Raw genomic sequence first — 21,722 nt, 5'->3', positions numbered from 1 at the left:
GGAGCAAGAGAGCTGGTCTCAATCTAATGTGCAGATTCCTGAGATACCGGAGGCCTTGGGATTCATCCCCTTCACCTGGGAGACCTCGGAGGAGCACCATTCAGCACTGGTGCCCGCGAACGGGGACCAGGTGGGGTGGCATCGTGGGTGTCTCCCAGGGTATTGGGGGCCCCCAACTGCATGCCCTTAGGGCAGGGTGGTGCCCTGGAACTGCTGGTGCCAGCTTGGCACCCTGGCAGCGTCACCTGGGTGCCAGCCTAACCCTGCCAACTGGCATGGGCACTGCCAGGTTGGCACTGCCTAGCTGCCATTTTATGAGTGCGTGCAATTGGGCTGGGGGTGCCCTGTGTGTGTTTGGACTGGTGGGGGGGGTCGCTTCGAGCGCCTCTCGTTACTCTGGGGAATTCTGGTGAATGGAGCTCCCCGGTGTAAAAAACGGGGCTGTGTGCGGCCTCGACCGTGCGTACCCCGCGGAGGCCCCGTGACTAAATGTGCTCGCTACGGGACTTTGTTCCCTATTAGCTGAATCGAGACCAAAATTTCAACTTGTGAGGAAGTGTAAAACAGAAAGAGATAAATAAAGACTGTCGCTATTGAATCCGATCAGGAATTCAGGAGAATTGTCTTCACCCAGAGAACGGAGAGAATGTGGAACTCACTCCCACAGGAAGTGGTTGAGGTGAATAGTATCGATGTATTTAAGAGGAAATTAGATCAACACAAGAAGATAGAAGGATATGCTGATCGGGTGAGATGAGGAGGGGTGGGGGAAGGCTGATGTGTGCTGGCGTCATCCCAGTGCATGCGCAGGGGGGGGGGAGGGTTCATCTCCGCGTTGGCCATGGCGGAGGACCACAGCGGCCGACACGGAGGAATAGAGTGCCCCCACGGCACAGGCCCGCCCGCGGATCGGTGGGCCCCGATCGTGGGCCAGGCCACCGTGGGGGGCACCTCGCACCCCCCCCCACCCGGAGGCCGCCCGCGTTGCCAGGTCCCACCAGCAAATACCTGGTGTAATATACGCCGGCGGGACCGGCCGAAAACGGGCGGCCACTCGGCCCATCGCGGGCCGGAGAATCGCCGGGGCGACCGGCGAGGCGCGATCCCCGCCCCCGGCGCCGGAGAATTCGGCAGCCGGGGGCGGGATTCACGCCGCCCCCTGGCGATTCTCCGATCCGGCGGGGGGGGGTCAGAGAATCCCGCCCCAGAGGTTTAACAGTTGGAACGCATTGTAAATTATCTTCTCAAGCATGCAAAGATGAGATTTATTTTTTCAATGAGCAGACCCTGTATTTCTTTCTCTCCTGTAAGTGTTTGTGATGATATTCAGGTGGAGTTATTGGGAATAAAGCTGTACTCTGACCATAGGGGTCCTGATCTCCAGGAGTCTTGTACATATATTTATACAGGACCGATGAATCTGCCACTCTTTTTGCCCTAAATCGATTGTTGTCCCAGCTTTGTTTTAATGTTGCATTTTATGGAAGGCACCTTGTCCATGGTAAATTCATTTGACATTAGAATGTCGGCCATGCTGAACTCATTGCTTTGGCCGTGAGATCCAGCACTTGGGACATCATTGACCCCCAACATGCAGAAATTCACAAGTATCCAAATATCATAAACGTAACTTTAAGCCCACTGCACTTGTGTAATCTTATGCTCGAGCTATTCATAGAATCTTGCCGCACAGGACGAGGCCACAGGGGAAATGTTGGCACAGTGATTATGTCACTGAACCTGGAGACCAGAGGGCCAGCTCTTACATAACAACTAGGAGCAGGAGTGGACAATCCAGCCCCTCGAACCCACTCCGCCATTCAATACGATAATGTCCGATCTCCCCTCGGCCTCAACTCCACGTTCCTGCCCGTTCTCCATGACCCTCCAGCCCATTAGAAATCTGTCAAACCTGTTATCTTGGGGGACACGGGTTCAATTCCCACCATGCCAGCTGCTGGAATTTAAGTTCAATTCATGAACAAAAATCTGGAATTGTGATCTAGTCTCAGTAACGGTGACCATGACAACCGCCATCGATTGTTGTAGAAACCCTCTCTGGTTCACGAAGGAAATCCGCCATCCTTACCCGGTCTGGCCTCCATGTGACTCCAGACGTCACGGCGAGGTGGCTGACTTTTAACTGCCCTCCGAAAATGGCACTCATTTCCAGAGCAATTAATTTTTAATAATCTTTATTATTGTCACAAGTAGGCTTACATTGACACTGCAATGCAGTTACTGTGAAAATCCCCTAGTCACCACATTCCGGCGCCTGTTCGGGTTCACAGAGGGAGAATTCAGAATGTCCAATTCACCTAATAAGCATGTCTTGTGGGAGGAAACCGGAGCACCCGGAGTAAACCCACGCAGACACGGGGAGAACGTGCAGACAGTGTCCCGAGCCGGGAATCGAACCTGGGACCCAGTGCTGTGAAGCAACAGTGCTAACCACTGTGCTACCATGCCACCCACGGATGGGCAACAAGCCATGGCCTTGCCAGAGACCCCCACATCCTGTAAAAGATTTAACAATCAGGCCCACAGTGCCTGTGTGGTGGTTCTTTGACAGTGCAATCCAATTTGTCCCCCTTCCCCTGCTCTTCCCCCCTCCCCTGCTCTTCCCCCTCCCCTGCTCTTTCTCCCCTCCCCTGCTCTTTCCACCCCTCCCCTGCTCTTTCCCCCCTCCCCTGCTCTTTCCCCCCTCCCCTGCTCTTTCCACCCCTCCCCTGCTCTTTCCCCCCTCCCCTGCTCTTCCCCCCTCCCCTGCTCTTTCCCCCCTCCCCTGCTCTTCCCCCCTCCCCTGCTTTCCCCCCCCTCCCCTGCTCTTCCCCCCTCCCCTGCCCTTCCCCCCTCCCCTGCTCTTCCCCCCCTCCCCTGCTTTCCCCCCCTCCCCTGCTCTTCCCCCCTCCCCTGCCCTTCCCCCCTCCCCTGCTCTTCCCCCCTCCCCTGCTCTTCCCCCCCTCCCCTGCTCTTCCCCCCTCCCCTGCTCTTTCCCCCCTACCCTGCTCTTTCCCCCCTCCCCTGCTCTTTCCACCCCTCCCCATCTCTTTCCCCCCTCCCCTGCTCTTTCCCCCCTCCCCTGCTCTTTCCCCCCTACCCTGCTCTTTCCCCCCTCCCCTGCTCTTTCCACCCCTCCCCATCTCTTTCCCTCCTCCCCTGCTCTTCCCCCCTCCCCTGCTCTTTCCCCCCTCCCCTGCTCTTTCCCCCCTACCCTGCTCTTTCCCCCCTCCCCTGCTCTTTCCCCCCTCCCCTGCTCTTTTCCCCCTCCCCTGCTCTTTTCCCCCTACCCTGCTCTTTCCCCCCGTCCCCTGCTCTTTCCCCCTCCCCTGCTCTTTTCCCCCTACCCTGCTCTTTCCCCCCCATCGGTCCCACAAATCGGGGCTCGATCTGTGTTGCTCAGAAACAGCTGCCGGCTGTCTGCACCAATGGGATGACAGCTGCTGCCGGTGGGTTGCTGGGTAATATGACAGGTGGTCCTCCACATTGGTTCCCAGGCACCTTTATTCAGATGGAACAATCCCAGTGCTCTCCTGCCCGGACTCTCATCTTTGCCCCTCCACAAACCTGAGCTCATCCAATAATAAATACTCTCTGGTGCTTCAATAGTTTGGGATCGAATTTCCAAATGCAGGTGGTTGGCCCTGTCCCATTCCGTCGGCTGTGGTGGCCATTCGACTTGGACCCTGCTTGGGAAAGGAGGGATGAACAGGAATTCACAGCTGCAGCTTGCTTGGACCACACACCCACAAGAGAAACCCTTGGGGAGTTTGTAAGTCCAGCATTATTCAGCTTCTGAATGAGTGGAAATAGTGGACAGTCAGTTTTATGTAATTCAACAAAAGGAAATCTTCACCATTCTACAAGTTACCAGAGCAGGTCATAGGCTAGGAATCCTACAGCAAGTAACCACCCCACAAAGCCTGTCCATCATCTATAAGGCACAAGTCAGGAGTGTAATGGAATACTCGCCGTTGCCTGGATGAGCGCAGCTCCCAACAACATCGAGAAGCTCAACACCATCCAGGACAAAGCAGCCCCGCTTGATTGCTCCCCCTTCCACAAACATTCAAACCCTCTACCACCGACGAATAGTGGCAGCCTTGTGCATCATCTAGAAGATACACTGCAGTAACTCTCCAGGTTCCTTAGGCAGCACCTTCCAAACAAACGACCATCTAGAAGGACAAGAGCAGCAGATACCTGGGAACCCCACCACCTGGAGGTTCCCCTCCAAGCCACACACCACCCTGACTTGGAAATATATCGCCGTTCCTTCACTGTTGCCGGGACAACATCCTGGAACTCCCTCCCTAACTGCACTGTGGGTGTACTTACACCTCAAGGACTGCAGCGGTTCAAGAAAGCAGCTCACCACCCCCTACTGAAGAGCAACTCGGGATGGGCAATAAATGCTGGCCTAACCAGCGACTCCCACATCCCGTAAATTAACTGGTTTTTAAAGTTGTAACTCTAGAATATAGAAGAGGCGATGTTAAATGAACAGAAAACCACAGTTATACTGCGTGTAGTACTGGGCTTCACACCATAGGAAACATATTGAGCTTTAGGGAGGGTACACCACATATCTGCATTCTGATGAAAGGTCAGGGAATCATAGAAAAGTTACAGGAAAGAATGAGGCCATTCAGCCCATCTTGTCCATGCCAGCCTGAGGCCATACAAGTGCCCTTTCTAATTCCACCTGCCTGCACCTGGTCCACAGGCCTGTAGCTGAGAGCACTTAAGGTACAGATCCAGGTACCTTTTAGAAGAGTTAAGGGTCTCTGCCTCCACCACCAGCTTGGGCAGCAAATTCCAGGCTCCCATTAACCTCTGCGTTAAATGTTCTTCCTCATGTCCCCTCTACACCTTCTGCCTCTTATCTTAAATCTATGTCCCCTGGTTCTAGAATGCTCCGCCAAGGGAAACAATTTTATCCTGTCCACTCTATCTCTTCCACTCATAATTTTGTACATTTCAATTAAGTCACCCCTCAGCCTTCTTTGTTCCGAGGAAAATAACCTCAATCTCTTCTTGTGGCCACACTTTTCCAGCCCTGGCAACATTCTTGTAAACCTCCTCTGCACTCTCTCCAGAGCAATAACATCCTTCCTGTAAATGTGGTGACCAGAACTGCCCACAATACTCCAGTTGCAGCCTCACCAGTGTTTTATACAATTCCAACATTATATCCTTACTTTTATATTCCATACCTCTGCTAATGAACGCGAGCATTCCATCTGCTTTCTTAACAACATTGTCTACTTGAACTGCTGTCTTCAGGGACCTGTGTCCATGTCCGCCAAGATCTCTCACTTCATCTCCCCCTCGTAGTATATTCCCATTTACTGGGGTAGATAAAGTAAGAGATTGGGTACTCACTATAACTGTTTGACCTCCCTAAATGCATGACCTCACACTTGGGTTAAAATACATCTGCCACTTTATCGGCCACTCCACCAATCCACCTCTATCATTCTGGAGATTGTAGCTATCCTCTACACTGTCCACCGCTTGGCCAATCTTTATGTCGTTTGCAAACTTCCCAATCGTGCTCCCTACGTTCATGTCCAAATCGTTTATAACACAAACAGTCAGCGTCCCAACACTGAGCCCTGTGGAACACCACTTGAAACAACTTCCCAATTGCAGGAGCAGCCAGCAACCATTACCCTTTGTTTCCTGTTGCCAAGCCAACTTTTTATCCAGTTTGCTACATTGCCCTGTGTCCCATGGGCTTTCATTTTCTTGTCCAATCTGTCATGTGGGACTTTGTCAAACGCCTTGCTAAATTCCATGTACACCACATCCACTGCACCACCCTCATCAACCCTTCTTCTCACTTCCTCAAAGAATTCAATCAAATTTGTGAGGCAAGACCTTCCTTTGATAAATCCGTGCTGACTATCTTTGACTAGTCCATGCCTTTCTATGTGACAGTTAATCCTATCTTTCAGGATTGATTCTACTCATTTGCCCACCACAGACGTAAGACTAACTGGCCTATAATTGTTTGGCATTTCCTTTGATCCCTTTTTAAACAATGGAACCACGTTTGCATTTCTCTAGTTCTCCGGTACCTCCCCTGTGTCTAGAGAGGATTTGAATCATCTGAGGAATCATCCTCAGAGCTTCTGCAATCTCCTCCCTGACCGACTTCAGTATCCTCGGAAACAATCCCTCTGGATCTGGTGACTTATCAACTTTCAAGGATTTCAATCCTTCGAGTACTTCCTCTCTCTTTATGATTGTCCCATCCAGTATCTCAGTGTTCCTCCTGGACTACTGTATCTGTAACATTCCTTTCGCTCTTTCATGGAATTGAAGGCCATCCCTAATTTCCCTTGAATTGAGTGCCTTGTTCAGCCATTAAGAGTCAACCTCATCGCTGTGTGTCTGGAGTCACATGTGGGCCAAACCAGACAAGGACGGCAGATTTCCTTCCCTAAAGGACATGAATGAACCAGGTGGGTTTTTAACAGCAATCAATGATAGTTTCATGGTCGCCATTACGGAGTCATCGACCAGAAACATTACAGAAGTAATTTACCCCAATGCTGGAAATCCTAAACAAAACCCCGAGATGCGCGAAAGACCCTGGGTTCGGCACGATCTGTGGCGAGGGATTAAGAGTTAATGGATCAGGTGGGTGACCTTTCATCAGAACTGTAATCAGTTAGTGATGTAACAGGTTTAAGCGAGTACAGAGGCAGGGGAAGCAGACAAGAAGAACAAAGAACAAGAGGGAAGGCGTCAGGAAAAGGCCGGAGAGATTAAATAACAAAAAGGGTTGATGGTAAAAGGCAAACGGAGACGGTAATGGCAAGAGTGAAGGAGCTACAGATGGGTCCATAGGCCTAGATGTCTCTTCTTGTTTTGTGTTTGACCTGAATAGAGAGAAGTTGGGTTCGGAAAGATTGAAAAGCGGAACGGACACTCTCAATTTTCCATCAATTAATTTTAATGAATGGACAAATTTGACCGAGTCAGTTACAGATGTGTGGCTCCCCCACTATCTCCACCACTCTGCCCAAATGATCATCAAACAGCAATGAACGTTGTACAAGATCATTTCTGCTCATTAGCCAGATTGGTATTTTAAAAAAATATATTTTCTGCAAGCTTTCATTGATTGGTGAAAGTTTGAAAAAATATGATCACAACAGAACAGTCTGAATCAGTTGCAGAATTGGCAATTCCTAGGTAAACTGTCAATGAACTGTCAGCCATGCTCAGAATTATCTCCATATCTCGAAGATTCTAAATATATATCCAAACATACAAATTAGGAACTCAAGCCTGTTCTGTTATTCATTAAGGTCATGACGATCCGTTTTCTCCACATTCCAGCCTACCCCCTAAAAACCTTCACCCCCAGACTTATCAAGAATCTATCTCCCTCTGCCTTACAAATATTTGATTTTATTTTGTACTCACCAGAGCTGGAAGTTCACAACACTTGTCCCTGTTTGCATGGGAAGTGGAACAGGAAATATCAAATCCTTGCAGTTGGAACTAGAATTGAAACAAAATACGGAAGGGTAAATCTTTGTGAAAGATCAAGCACGTTTAATAAGACTTTCGGCAAATGGTCTGTGGCGGAGAAACATGTTCATGAAACATCCCATCTCTCCATGCTGTCGAAAACAGCAACATGTGCTGTGGGTTGGTGTCGATGTTCCCGGCATTTGACAGACTAATCCTCTAGACCCACTCTCTCCTCCTCTCTCCCTCCCCCCCCCCCCCCACCCCCCCCCCAACCCCCCCCCCACCCCCCCCCCCCACCCCACCCCCCGTGCCGAGGGGGCTTACTGTTGAGATCCAGACCTTCAAAATGTGAAGGCTTGACACAGTCTTCATGCACTGAAGCAAATAGGCCCAGCTCTTTCCGTCAGTCCTGCCAGTAAGCTCTTCAATGTCCCCCTCTGACGCCAGCGGAATCATTTAACACAGACACAAAATGAACATCTACAGTTCTTCACACAAGGCTTGATTGAAACCCCAAGGACAAGGAATTACTCCTACAGGAAATGAGATCACGTCAACTTCTGGTATTAAAGAATTTTAAGAGAAAAGCTCGTACAAAGCATCATCCTTGGTAAATGTTCAGATTCTCGTGTTTTAACACAACCTTTCACTCACCCTTCCTTCAACCCCTGGCTGTCAGTTGTGGGTTGACTCCAGAAATGGTCATAGCTTCAAACAGATGACCCAGAGCTAACTCACCAGATTCCACTTTACTTTCGGTAAACAGTGAATTAATAGAACAATTTTGCTCAAAAATCATATTGGGTTTGATGGTCTCACAGCCTATCAACAATTTAATGCCAACGACCGCATTAACTATTGTGACAAAATGGGCAACAGCCTGAGAAGCTGGGCCAGATCGGGAATTCTACAATCTAAATTACCGTGGGGCAGCACGGTAGCATTGTGGATAGCACAAATGCTTCACAGCTCCAGGGTCCCAGGTTCGATTCCGGCTTGGGTCACTGTCTGTGCGGAGTCTGCACAGCCTCCCCGTGTGTGCGTGGGTTTCCTCCGGGTGTTCCGGTTTCCTCCCACAGTCCAAAGATGTGCGGGTTAGGTGGATTGGCCATGCTAAATTGCCCATAGTGTCCAAAATTGCCCTTAGTGTAGGGTGGGGTTACTGGGTTATGGGGATAGGGTGGCGGTGTGGACCTTGGGTAGGGTGCTCTTTCCAAGAGCCGGTGCAGACTCGATGGGCCGAATGGCCTCCTTCTGCACTGTAAATTCTATGATTCTATGATAAACAGCGGCCAACAGCTTGAACCGCCGGGCCTGGTGGGAATTCGGACAAGCCCAATAAACACAGACACTGATCAGAGACGAACGAGGGCTGGTCTGAACTTGTCCTGGATTCAGGACCGGAGGTGAATGACCTTGGCTAAATAAGGTCAGTGTTTTGTGTATTGGTCGGTATCGGATGTCTTGTGGGCACCTCAGGTCAAGTATCGGTCACACTCAACGGCGCCTCAACACTGTATAAGGAAAGGGCTACGTGCGCTCCACACACCTGAGAATAGACGCCTAGGGGGCTCCTGGTGTTTCCATATATGGAATCAGAAATCCCATTGGGTGCTGCTCCCCCACTCCCTCCCCTTTCCAGTAACCTTCAGTCACCTCGGTGGCCCTAACCTCTGGAATTTCTTCCGGAAAACTCTCAACCCGTCTCTCCTTCTTTGAGATGCTCCTTCCATCCCCACTCTTTCACCAGGATTTCGGAAGTCTTAATATCTCCTCGAGTGGCTCGACCTCAAAAATTATTATTGATAACACTCTTTGTGAAACAGTTTTATATTGCGAACGGCGCTTTATCAATGTAAGTTGTTATTGCTTCGCAGAGAGCTGCCAAAGGCCCTGGGGCACTGACAGACAAGCCATCATTCCCTTATTGCACCTGTGTGCACTGCAAAAAACAGTCACTTATTCCCTAATCGCTACTTCAAACAAAATAGGCCTTAAATATTCTCTTCAATGCTAATCTATTGCACCAAACCTTGATTCAAATAAATTCTTTCTGCCCCAGCTGCTCCAGCAAAGGAAGTAACTCTTTAGACAGCATCAAAAACACAGGCTGGAAAATTTCTCTCTTCAAATGTTTATTTCAGTCTGAACCACAAAGAATTCAAACAAGAAATAGTGCCCAGATCTCAAAATGATTTCAATGTGACGTGAGGAACTTGCCATAATGGTGATTTACACATTTAAAAGATTGTTAACAATGGCAGAGTTTCCGGCTTAAATCTGGTACCAACTGGACATTTCTTTCAATAATCCTTGGTTTCAAAGTCTGCCTGGGTTTCAATTACAGTCGAGGTCGCAAACTAAAGATGACGGTTAAAGTTAACAAGTGTTACACCTGCTTTAGATTTATCACAGTTTGAACAGCACAGATAGCTCCCAGTAAATTCTTACTTTCCAGGAATAAATCGCCCAGCTCTTCTCAGTGCGTGGTTAGTCTCTGGAATGTACTAACTGAAAATGTGGTGGAGACAGATTTAAAAACTCAATTAGATAATTGACGGCAAGGTGGCACAGTGGTTAGCACTGCTGCCTCACAGCGCCAGGGACCCGGGTTCGATTCTGGCCTTGTGTGCGGAGTCTGCAGGTTCTCCCCGTGTGTGCGTGGCTTTCCTCCGGGTGCTCCGGTTTCCTCCCAAGGTCCAAAGATGTGCAGGTTAGGTGCATTGGCCATGATCAATGCGCAGGATTACAGGGGGTGGGCCTAGGTAGGGTGCTCTTTCAGAGGGTCGGTGCAGACTTGATGGGCCGAATGGCCTCCTTTTGTGCTGTAACCATTCAATGATTCTATCATCTACCGTTAGAATAACTGGGATGTGACAGTGTGCCATACTTATCAATCGAGCAAATTATCTGTCCCCTCTGTGGCGTTCTTTGTGTTGCTGAATTCAGGATGGTTGGCATAGTGTCCACAAAGACCACAACTAGCTTTTAACTTGAACAAAGCTATAAATTTATTAACACTACTTAATTGGATTCAACATTTACTCCTATGTAATACACAGTTGATAATTAACATACACAATCTACACTCATCTACTACTATTATTAACTATGATCTGCTCTCACTCACACTATCTTTCTTTCAGTCTGCACTCTAGCTATCTCCTTCACTTCTCACCCCCCCCCCCCCCCCTCCAAGGCTTAGAATCAATGTCTTATATACTTGTAACTCTAGCTCCCTCTAGTGGTTGATCTCGACATTTCATTAACCCTTGCAGTTCTTCCATTTATGATAATGTCACACCCTCAACCTGCCCCTTTCCAATTTATCAATAGGTGTGAAGGTCATCACACTGATAAACTGATTGCACCATTTGTCCCGCATCCCGGATTGCCTGCACGCCCCCTCCTCATCTCCACTCATACTTCCCCCACCCAACCCCACCTCTGTCCCCCCACCCCTCCATCACCACTCTTACAGGCTTACATTGTGCTAAAGTTTCCTTTACATTTTCCGCCACGGGTTGGACACCCTGATATCACGGGCTACAAATCATAAAGTCTGGCGACATCATCCTCGTTTCGGGACACTAACAACGACGGCATATTTCTCAGCAAATGCAGTAATTCCAAAGTGCTTTGAACTTCAGCCGACACTTGCTGGGTCTCACTCTCTCCCCTCAGAATCAGAAGATTGTATCTTCAAGCTCCACTCCAGGGACTGGAGCCCAAAAGATGAGACTGGCACTCCGATGCAGTTCTGATGGAGTGCTACACTGTTGGAAGTGCCGTCTTTCAGATATGTTAAACCGAGGCCCCCTTGGGGTGGACGTAAAAGGTCCCAAATCACTTTTGGAAGATGGGCAGGGGAGTTTTCCTTCATGTACCAGCCAATGTTTACGGGATCTTGCTGTGTGCAACCCGGCTGTGGCGTTTCCTCCATTACAGCAGGGTCATTTCAAATGTACTTGATTGGCTGCAAAGCTTTGGGACATCCTGTGGCCCTGGAAGGCGCTATATGAATGGCAGTTATTTCTTTCTTCCCAGCTTCACAGAACAACAGAAGCTACTCTCGCTAATAATGGAGAGAACATTCATTCATTTTATTTTGCTGCTTATTGAATCAAATTCTGATGGAAAAGCTAAACTGGGTGATTTTTAATTCCTGGCTCAGTCAATTAGCTTCTTTCCTGCAGCCTGGGTTTGACCTGACTGACCCCAAGCATGGTTTTTTCTAACTTTATTATTTAGTGGTGTCCACCAGGACAGAATCTATCACCCTGGCACCCAGTGCTCCTCCAAGCTCAGATCAACAGAGTCATCTGGTCCAGAGTATGTGATAACCACCACTAAACCATCCAAACTCACTTGCATTGCCGAAAGCACACTGGTTCAAATGCTCAATTAGAATCTAAAGTCAAATTTTCAGTCTTCCGAATTTAGCCCTCAAGGCTTGAATTTAATTCGCTAACAGCATTTAAAAAAACCATGGGCTGGATTCTCCGTTTTTGGGACTATGTCCCCACGCCGTCGGGAAAACTGTGGTCTCTTACGCCAGGAAAACTGGCGTCAAAAGGCCACAGATTCCCAGCCTGGCAGGGGGCTGGCAGGCAGCTGTCGTGGAGCTCGCAGCTCTAGCCGCTGATACAGCCCACCCCCCGCCCCGCCCCCCCCCCCCCCCCCACCCCCCCCCGCCCCCCGGCCCCCGGCCCCCGGCCCCCGGCCCCCCCCCCCCCCCCCCCCGCCCCCCGCCCCATATATTCTACCACCCCACACCTCTGCCATGTGACGGTTGGTCAATGTAACGTTCCTTCCTCTCAGGTACCTGCACTCATCCAATTCAGGCCCCTTGCTCACCCCTGATTTTCATCCCCCCTCCAATTGGCAACCAAACCTCCAGCTGCCCAGCTCTGGAAGTCCCTCAATAAACCGCTACGTCTGTCTCCACGCCTTTAAAATCTACCCCTCCTGTTTATGGCCACCTGTCGTAATGTCTCCTATTGTGACTCAGTGCCAAATTTCATTTTATAATGCGCCCACTAAACACCTTGGGATATTCTGTTACGTTGAAAGCGTTATATGGAAGCAAGTTGTTATTTCATACATTCTATATAGGCAATGATAAATGGGTGGCAAGGTTGGACAGTGGTTAGCACCGCTGCCTCACAGCGGCAGAGTCCCAGGTTCAATTCCAGCTTGGGCCACTGTCTGTGCGGAGTCTGCACGTTCTCCCCGTGTGTGCGTGGGTTTCCTCCGGGTGCTCCGGTTTCCTCCCACTGTCCAAAGATGTGCAGGTTAGGGGGGGTTACAGAGATAGGGCAGGGGGGATCTTTCAGAGGGTAGGTGCAGGCCCGATGGGCCAAATGGCCTCCTTCTGCACCGTAGGGATTCCAGGGACCTGTGGGTTTACACTGTCAGTGATGGATAAAGAGCCGCGTTACTCACAGGTGCAGAATTGTCCCTTGGGCCCCTCGATCGCACCATTCGGCCCAACACTTCAACCCCGTTGGTGGTAATGTTTCCCGCCGCATTGATGGTTTTCTCGCCTACTTGTTTGCAGTCAATGATCAGTTTTGCGTTGGTTTTAGTGATGACCACGTGCACCTGTTGGAAAAGAATAAGGAGAAACATTACACAGGATACACGGTACAGATACAGGAAGACTGGAGCAGGAGGAGACTGACCCCGCCCTCGCTCCAGCTCAGTTAGACCATGGTCGACCGAATTCCGCAAATCCACATAGTCCCATGTCCCCTAATACCTTCGGTTCACAAAATTCTATCAACCTCAGGTTTAAAATTAACAATTGATCGTGCATCAGTTGCTGTTTGCAACCTTCTACCAGGCTGTGTGCGTAGAAATGTTTCCCAATTTCACTCCAGAAAGGTCCGGCTCTAAGTTTCAGACTAAACCCTAGTCCAAGATCCCCCCCCCCCAAACCGGCGAGAATAGTTTCTCTCTTTCCAAATCGCCTCCTCGCCTCCCAAATTCCAGAGACTGCAACTGCAGTCTGTGTAATAAAATGAGAAAATGCTGCATAAACTCAGCAGGGCGGGCAGCAACTGAGGAGGGAGAAACAGAGTGGGCGGCCAGAATTTTGCGTCGCCCGTTACCCCCCCCTCCCCCACCCAGTTGCGGGTTTCCCCGTGGCAAGGGGGTGCAAACAATGGGAAATCACGTTAACAGCACTGGGACCAGACGGGCCCACCGCTAGCCAATGGCGGATCCCAGGAGGGGATGGGGGGAGGGTTCAAGCCCGTATCACTCTTCCTCACAGTCTACCTTGTGTAGCATCTCCAGAAAATGTAACCAACCAGGCATTCAAAATGATACTGAATCACACAGGATACACCTCACATTTAGCACGGCATTCTCCTCCAGGTATTGCAGGACTGCTCTCGCGATACCTATTTATTACATGTCACTATAACTCAAGTTAAATAAAATTATTCTTCAATTTGTGAAGTAGAACAGAACAGCAAATGGTAGCAAAGTAACTGAGGAGATTGTCTTAACTGGGCAAGGACCAAATTTATTTGCCAGCACACAAAAGATGTAATAACAGTAGCCTTTGATCGAATAATGAGGCAGACACAGAATTCAGAAGAGTGAAATGAAATGAAATGAAAATTGCTTATTGCTAGGCTTGAAATGAAGTTACTGTGAAAAGCCCCTCGTCGCCACATTCCAGCGCCTGTTCGGGGGGGGGGGGCTGGTACGGGAATTGAACCGTGCTGCTGGCCTGCCTTGGTCTGCTTTCAAAGCCAGCGATTTAGCCCTGTGCTAAAAAGGACGGTTTATTTATTAATTTTTTTTTAGCTGACCTTGTGAAAGCTTCCAAAGAAAATCTTCTTGACGCCCGGATCCTCAAACGTGACAGTTTGAAATTCATTCTTGTAGTCATAGTTAAAATAAGTGAGGGTTTTCCCACCATCTAAACACAGCGAAATAAAAAGGTTAACATTGATAAAATAGAGGTTTTGAGTAGAAAAGCAGAGAAACTAGGCTGAACCCGTATAAAGTTATGCTGAGGCTGCAAATAGGCTATTCCATCCATTTCTGGCCAGCACACAGTAGGAAGGGTGGTCTGGATTTTCACCGCGTCAGATTAACTTGGGCGCTATTTAAAAATGGAGGGCAGGTCGGGATTCTGGGATCCCGGACCTCAACCCCGGGTTGTGTGATTTTTGGGGGGCACCTTTAAAGGGTGCAGGCCGGTTCCTGTCAGAAGCTCACATCTGGCACTCCTGACCTGGCCAACTCCAGTGCAGGGATAGGCATGTCCGATTGGCTCACAATTTTCATGGAATCAGACCAGGTTTTTAAAGAGATGTGGTTCACGGCCCCTGAGAGGATTCATGAATCCTAGTGCGGATGAGGGTAGCTTTTCAAAGGTAAATTCAAAAGGTTCCCCTCATTATGTACGCTTGGCTGAGTCCAGACAGCTACTAGAGTATTGGAACACCTGCTCCCCAGAGAAAACATTGTTTGATTGACGGCTCCGGCTCTCTTATCTCTGCCATAAATTTCACAATGTTTGTTTACATGAGTTAAGTGGTTTCAAGGGTTTGTGATTTGTGTTTTTTGTAACTTTGAAGGATGATTGACACTTTTATTAGCTGGCACTTTGGACTATTTTTCAAACATAGGAGAATGTTCTCAATGTTTTTGTTGCAAGGTTTGTTTGAGCACATTCCACTTTACGCTATTGGGAGTCATTGGTTCGAGAGAGTGTGCAGTGGGTCAATGGGCATGGAAGTAAGAGCCATAGTTTTGCATAAAGGGCATGAGTGGCCTTGGGGGGGTGCAGAAGGGCAGAACTTGGCAAAGAGGTGGTTGGAACGGCAAAATTAGACTTCAGAGGCATGAGAAGCCATGGGAGTAGGTAGGGGACATGAGTTGGCATGATGGGGCACGTGTAGGGTCTGGAGGGTGAAGAGGTCTGATGGGTTGGATGTAGAGATGTTGTTATTTTTTTTTAGCTCCCCCCCCCCCACACCCCACCACCACACCCCCCAACCACCACCACACCCCCCACGCAGCAACGAAGGTCCTGTCTTTGCGGGAACTTCCTCCCGAGGCGGACAGGCCAAGCCAGGAATTTTCCCAACTCCCCCAACCTGCTTTGAGGATGAGAATCCAGGACAATATGAAGGTCCTTAAGAGGGTGCAGAAAAGATTTATAGGAATCGTTCCAGGGATGGGGGGGGAGATTTTAACTATCACAAGATCAAGGGGAAATTTGGTAGAGGTGTATGAGCTTACGACAGGTTTAGGTCAGGTAGACAAACAAAAGCTGTTCCTAGTGGCTGATGGTAGAAGGACTAAGGGACACAGGTTTAATATTTGAGCCAAATGATATAGGGGCATGTGAGGAAGAATGTTTTTTTACAGTGAGTAATAATGACTTGGAACTCAGCATTAATGAGGATGAACAAAGCAGGGATGATCAATGATTTCAAAAGCAAACCGCGCCGGTTGGGAGAATCGCCTGGCGCGCCATTGTTCCCCGCGACGCCGGTCCGACGCCCTCCCGCGATGCACCCAAGCGGCAGGAACGGCGCCATCCACACCTGGTCACTGCCGGCGGGAACAGCGCGGGAACGCTGGGGGGGGGGGGGCGGCCTGTGAGCGGGCGAGGGGGGTTGCACTCAAAAGGGGTCTGGCCCCCAATCGGTGCCCACCGATCGGCGGGCCGGCCTCTCTGAAGGAGGACCTCCTTTCCTCCGCCGCCCCGCAAGATCCATCCGACATCTTCTTGCGGGGCGGCCTCGGGGAGGACGGCAACCGCGCATGCGCGGGTGATGCCAGTTAGGCGGTGGATGACACGGCGCCGCTTTTATGCGGCGCCAATGCCCGGCGCACGCTGACGACGCTGCTTTAGCGACACGCCCCCCTGAGTTTCTCACGGCCCCGATCCTAGCCCATTTTCGGGCCCTGAATCGTTCGAGATCGGGGCCATTTCGCGCCATCGTGAACCTCGACGGCATTCACGACGGCGTGGGCACTTAGTCGCGGGAGCAGAGAATCGCGCCCAAGATGTCAACCATTGAACTCTCATCTCTGAGTCAGAAACTTGTGATTTCACAATCCAGACTGACGCTCCAGTGCAGTACTGCGGGGGTGCGGCACTGTCGGAGGTGCCGTTTTTCCAGTTGAAGCTTTAAATCATCCTTCTCTAACGGATGTAAAGGCACTCTTTCAAAGAAGAACATGGAATTTCTCCCTGGTGCCCCTGGACCACTCAACTAATATCATTAAAACAGACTTCCTGGTTATTTATCACATTGCTGCTTATGGGAGTGTCATGGCCATGTTTCCTAAATTGCAACAGTTACTACGGGATTATTGCACTATGGGACATTCAGAAGCTGTGAAAGGCGCTATAGACCAGCAAATTCTTTCTCTAAACACAATGAATTTGGTAGGAGCAGCGTATACTTGATCTCCAGTTCACCCTCCTAAACGATCGCGGAGGTTGAAGGTTTGAGACCAACTTCAATCTGATATTGTTCTACACGACACAAAAGTGACGAGACATAAAACTCTTACTGTCCAAGATGACTCCGACCAGAGGTTCGTTCTGCTTGTTAAGAATCTCCCAGAGTGCGAAGGGTTCCTGTGGAGTGTCAGGCAACAGGCGGAACAGGAAGGTGATAGTGTAATCAGAAGGCAATCCCTCAGGGTGGACATTCCTGACAAACATACAGTGCAGTTAATAGAACTCAATAACCTGTGTCACTTTAATGTCATCCCCAGAGTCATAGAACACGAACATAGAGTCGAAACATGTTAGCTCCTACCACAGGTTCCACCCCAGCTACCCGAGGAACTAGTCTTTGCATCCCTCAGAATTGTGGTCCCCCACATCATCACCACACAACCCTTGTTTGTGAAAACTAATATTTTGATATAAGTTTAAGGGACAGGTGATGTCTTGTCTCTTAAACTTGAGATTTCAGATTTATGATCTGCAATATTCCATCTACAACTAATTTTACAAACTGTGCATTGCAGAAACAGGCCATTCGGCCCACCTGGTCCATGCTGGTGTTAATGCTCCAAATGAGCCCCCATACCATCACTAAATCATCAGCGTATCCGTCTGTTCCTTCCTCCCTCATGTGCTTAGCCAATTTCCTCTTAAATGCAAATATGTTACTCATCCCAACCAGCGCCTGTGGGAGCAAGTTCCACATCCTCACCATTCTCCCGGTAAAGAGAGTTCTCCTAAATTCTCCACAAGATTTATCAGTCACTACCTTATATTTATAAATATACCTCTTAGTGTTGGTCTCATCTACACGTGAAATCACCTTCGCTACGTCTATCCCCTTGAACTCCTTCGTAATTTAAAAAAAATCTCTTTCAGTTCATCCCTCAGCCTTCTCTTTTCAAGAGAAAAGAGCTGCAGGTCGTTTACTGAATTCTGTCTGCAAATTTACCTCCAAGGTATCAAACCACATGACTATAAATCCAACTAGGCAAAATGCACATTCCTGTCTTCCATGACTTCTCAATGTTCAATCGATGACCCAGCATCATTTCCGATTCTAAGCCCTCGACTTTCCTCCGTCAATCAATAGGTTTTAAAAGCCAATCAGTCGGTTGTTGCATCTCGATTTAGCACAGCTCCTTAAAACATCGCTGGCCTCCTCTGCTGTTACTGTTGTCTGTTCATAGGAACAGGGGGAATGGTGGAATGACATTTAGGCCCTCAAGCATGTTCAGGCACTCGTGGAAGATCTTCAATCGCCTACCATCCTTTTTTTATGTAGAAGTGTTTCCTAGTTCACTCCCGAGAGGTGTTGGTCCTAATGTTTAGACTATTCTCCTCATCCTAGAGTCACTAACCAGGTAGGAATAGTTTCTCTCCGTCTGCCATAAATGTTCCCCTTAATAATTTCCAAACTTTGATCAAGTCGCTGTCTAAATTCCAGGGAATACTAGTTAGTTTCACCTCTCCTTGTAATTTCACAGCCAGGTTTCTTGACCATTAGAAAAAGGTGAAGAAAGGTATCTACAGGTAAGGGCGTTTGCCAGGCGGCAAGTGGTGGAATTCCCGCTGCTGCTGCCGCCACGCACAGTACAGGATAGGGTGCTCTCGGGGGCGTGGGTTGGAGAGGGGAAGATTTCAGCAACATACCAGGTGATGCAGGAGGAGGAGGAGGCCTCAGTGGAGGAGCTGAAAGGTAAGTGGGAGGAGGAGTTGGGGAGGAGATCGAAGAGGGGACGTGGGCAGATGCCCTAGGGAGGGTGAACTCTTCCTCTTCATGCGCGAGGCTCAGCCTCATACAGTTTAAGGTGCTGCACAGGGCACACATGACCGGGACAAGGATGAGCAGATTCTTTGGGGGTGAGGACAGGTGTGTTAGGTGCTCAGGGAGCTCAGCAAATCACACCCATATGTTCTGGGCATGCCCAGCGCTGGAGGAATTTTGGAAGGGCGTAGCGGGGACCGTGTCGAGGGCGGTAGGATCCAGGGTCAAACCGGGTTGGGGGCTCGCAATATCTGGGGTGGCAGAGGAGCCGGGAGTGCAGGAGGCGAAAGAGGCCGGTATTCTGGCCTTTGCGTCCCTGGTAGCCCGGCGAAGGATTCTTCTTCAGTGGAAGGATGCAAGGCCCCCAAGCGTGGAATCCTGGATCAACGATATGGCGGGGTTTATTAAATTGGAGAGGGTGAAATTTGCCTTAAGGGGAACGGTGCAAGGGTTTTTCAGGCGGTGGCAACCGTTCTTAGACTTCCTGGCAGAACGGTAGACAATGGTCAGCAGCAGCAGCAACCCAAGGGGGGTGGGTTCTATTTTATTTTTGTTTGTCTATACTGGGGATCTGAGGGGGTGTATATATTTGCTTTGTTTGCTTTGTCAGCGGGTGTTAATATATTATTTGTGTATAGGGGGGGGGGGCACTGGGTTGTTTTGTTTTGTATTTAATTTTATTGGGTTCCTTTTACATTTTGTTGTTGATATTTTGTGAAAACTTCAATAAAGAAGAAAAAGGTGAAGAAGACGGGTTATAGTAAATGATAACATGTTCATGCCTTGATCAATAAACGTATGAGAAAGTTTCATTCCGAAATCTCAGTTCCAGCTGCCACACGTACCTGGTTGGTTGCGATATAAGAGCATCTTTGTGAAGTCTGAAGCAAGGAAAGCTATTGAGTGAACCAGACTCCAGCGACACCCCTTCGACAGAAGCATACTCCTTTTCAACCAGTCCAAACATCTCCATCATCTTAAACCCTGCAAGCACCAATGAATGGTGATTTTTAGATCGGGGTGTAAAACTCGGAAAATATCTCCCAACAACTCAGTTTGAAAAATTAAAGTAAAACGTCTTTTTTTCCCTCTGATAGTTTGATGCGATCATTTTGATTCTTTTCACAAATTTTTCTGCCTCTCATTACCCACCGGATCCCATGTGAATCTGTAATAATAATCTTTATTAGTGTCACAAGTAGGCTTAGATTAACACTGCAATGAAGTTACTGTGAAATTCCCCTAGCCGCCACATTCCGGCACCTGTTTGGGTACACAGAGGGAGAATTCAGAATGTCCAAATTACCTAACAGCGCGTCTTTCGGGACTTGTGGGAGGAAACCTGAGCGCTCGGAGGAAACCCACGCAGACACGGGGGAGAACGTGCAGACTCCGCACAGACAGTGACCCAAGCCGGGAATCGTACCTGGGACCCTGGAGCTGTGAAGCAACAGTGCTAACCATTGTGCTACCGTGCTGCCCATCTCCGAGATCTCCAAGAGGTCTTCAGTGACAGAGAATAGGGAATCGAGCTGAGGCGGAGACGGCGGCGAGACTGGTAGGCACAAGCAGAATGAAAATCTCGAAACATGAAAAATTCTCCATCACCCTAAGCCCAGCCAGAGACCACAAGGCAAGGGGCATTTGGGTGTTAAATGGGTTTTATAGAGTCTTACAGCATGGAGACTATTCAACCCATTGAGCCTGTGCTAGCTCTTTGAGAGAGCTATCCAATTAAACCCACACACCCTCCTCTTTCATCTGTAGTCATGAAAATTCCTCATTTTCCAGTATCTATCCAATTCCTTATTGAAAGTTCCTATTCAATCTGCTTCCATCGGCTATCAGGCAGTGCCTTCCAGATCACAGCAACTCACTGAGTTAAAAAAAAAACCTCTTAATTTCCCCTCTGGTTCTTTTGCCAATTGCCTGGATTGTTTGCTCTCCGCATGCTGGCACTCCAACCATAGAATCAGAGAAGGATTAGGGCATGGAAGGAGGCACAGGATTGTCCAGTTGGAAAAACCAGCCAGTGGAAACAGTTTCTCCTTCTCTGTTACCGAAAACCCTTTGTCATTTTGAACGCCTCTATTAAATTACCCCTTAATCTTTTGTGCTCAAAGGAGACCAATCCCGGCTTCATCACTTGGTAATAAAGTAGCTCTAAGAACATGCGTTTTCCACATGACGGTCTTCGCAATGAACCTGGGTGTCAGAAAGGCGCGATTGTCTCTGATTGATGAGCACACTATCATTTTAAAATAACTAGATTCCAGCTGTGGCTTAGTGGGTAGCCACTTGTCTCTGAACTGGAAGGTTGTGCGTTCAAATCCCCCATCAACACTAACAGCACAAAGATCTCGACAGACACTGCTGTGCTCTGTCAAGATCCTGCGTGCTTTCTTTTGAGAGTGGTGGGGGCACAAATTGCTATTTCCCTATTTGCAGGAGGCACAGTTTTTGAAGAAGAGCGTGTCTCTTGTCGCTGATGGCCTGGCCAATATCTATCCCTGCATCAGCATCACTAAAAAACAGATCATCTAGACATAATAATAATAATCGCTTATTGTCACAAGTAGGCTTCAATGAAGTTACTGTGAAAAGCCCCTAATCGCCACATTCCGGCACCTGTTCGGGGAATTGAACCCGCGCTGCTGGCATTGTTCTGCATTACAAGCCAGCGATTTAGCCCACTGTGCTAAACCCGCCCCTACATTATCACATTGCTGTTTTGTGTGAGCTCACTGTACACAAACTGGCTACTATGCTTCCTAAGATATAACAGATTACACAGAGGGTAATGGGTGCCTGGAACTCGCTGCTGGAGGAGGTGGTGGAAGCAGGGACGATAGTGACATTTAAGGGGCATCTTGACAAATACATGAATAGGATGGGAATAGAGGGATACGGACCCAGGAAGTGTAGAAGATTGTAGTTTAATCAGGCAGCATGGTCGGCACGGGCTTGGAG

At 49.0% G+C, this 21,722-nt stretch overlaps 1 protein-coding gene across 5 annotated transcripts in view; it reads right to left on the bottom strand.

Annotated features, from left to right (window-relative positions):
- The window catches only part of col14a1a (collagen, type XIV, alpha 1a), a 260,160-nt gene that overhangs the window by 56,073 nt on the left and 182,365 nt on the right, over nt 1-21,722 (bottom strand). For all 5 annotated transcript variants that reach the window (XM_072466912.1, XM_072466913.1, XM_072466910.1 and 2 more), the window contains exons 31-35: nt 19,598-19,736; nt 17,044-17,186; nt 14,316-14,425; nt 12,937-13,095; nt 7,441-7,518 (exon numbers count right to left, since the gene is read on the bottom strand). In XM_072466912.1, the coding sequence (XP_072323013.1) occupies nt 7,441-7,518; nt 12,937-13,095; nt 14,316-14,425; nt 17,044-17,186; nt 19,598-19,736 (629 nt within the window). The remainder of the gene's footprint in view (nt 1-7,440; nt 7,519-12,936; nt 13,096-14,315; nt 14,426-17,043; nt 17,187-19,597; nt 19,737-21,722) is intronic.

Source organism: Scyliorhinus torazame, chromosome 11 (genome assembly GCF_047496885.1).
Source record: "Scyliorhinus torazame isolate Kashiwa2021f chromosome 11, sScyTor2.1, whole genome shotgun sequence".
Classification (NCBI taxonomy): domain Eukaryota; kingdom Metazoa; phylum Chordata; class Chondrichthyes; order Carcharhiniformes; family Scyliorhinidae; genus Scyliorhinus; species Scyliorhinus torazame.
This window is presented reverse-complemented; position numbering and strand designations above follow the sequence as displayed.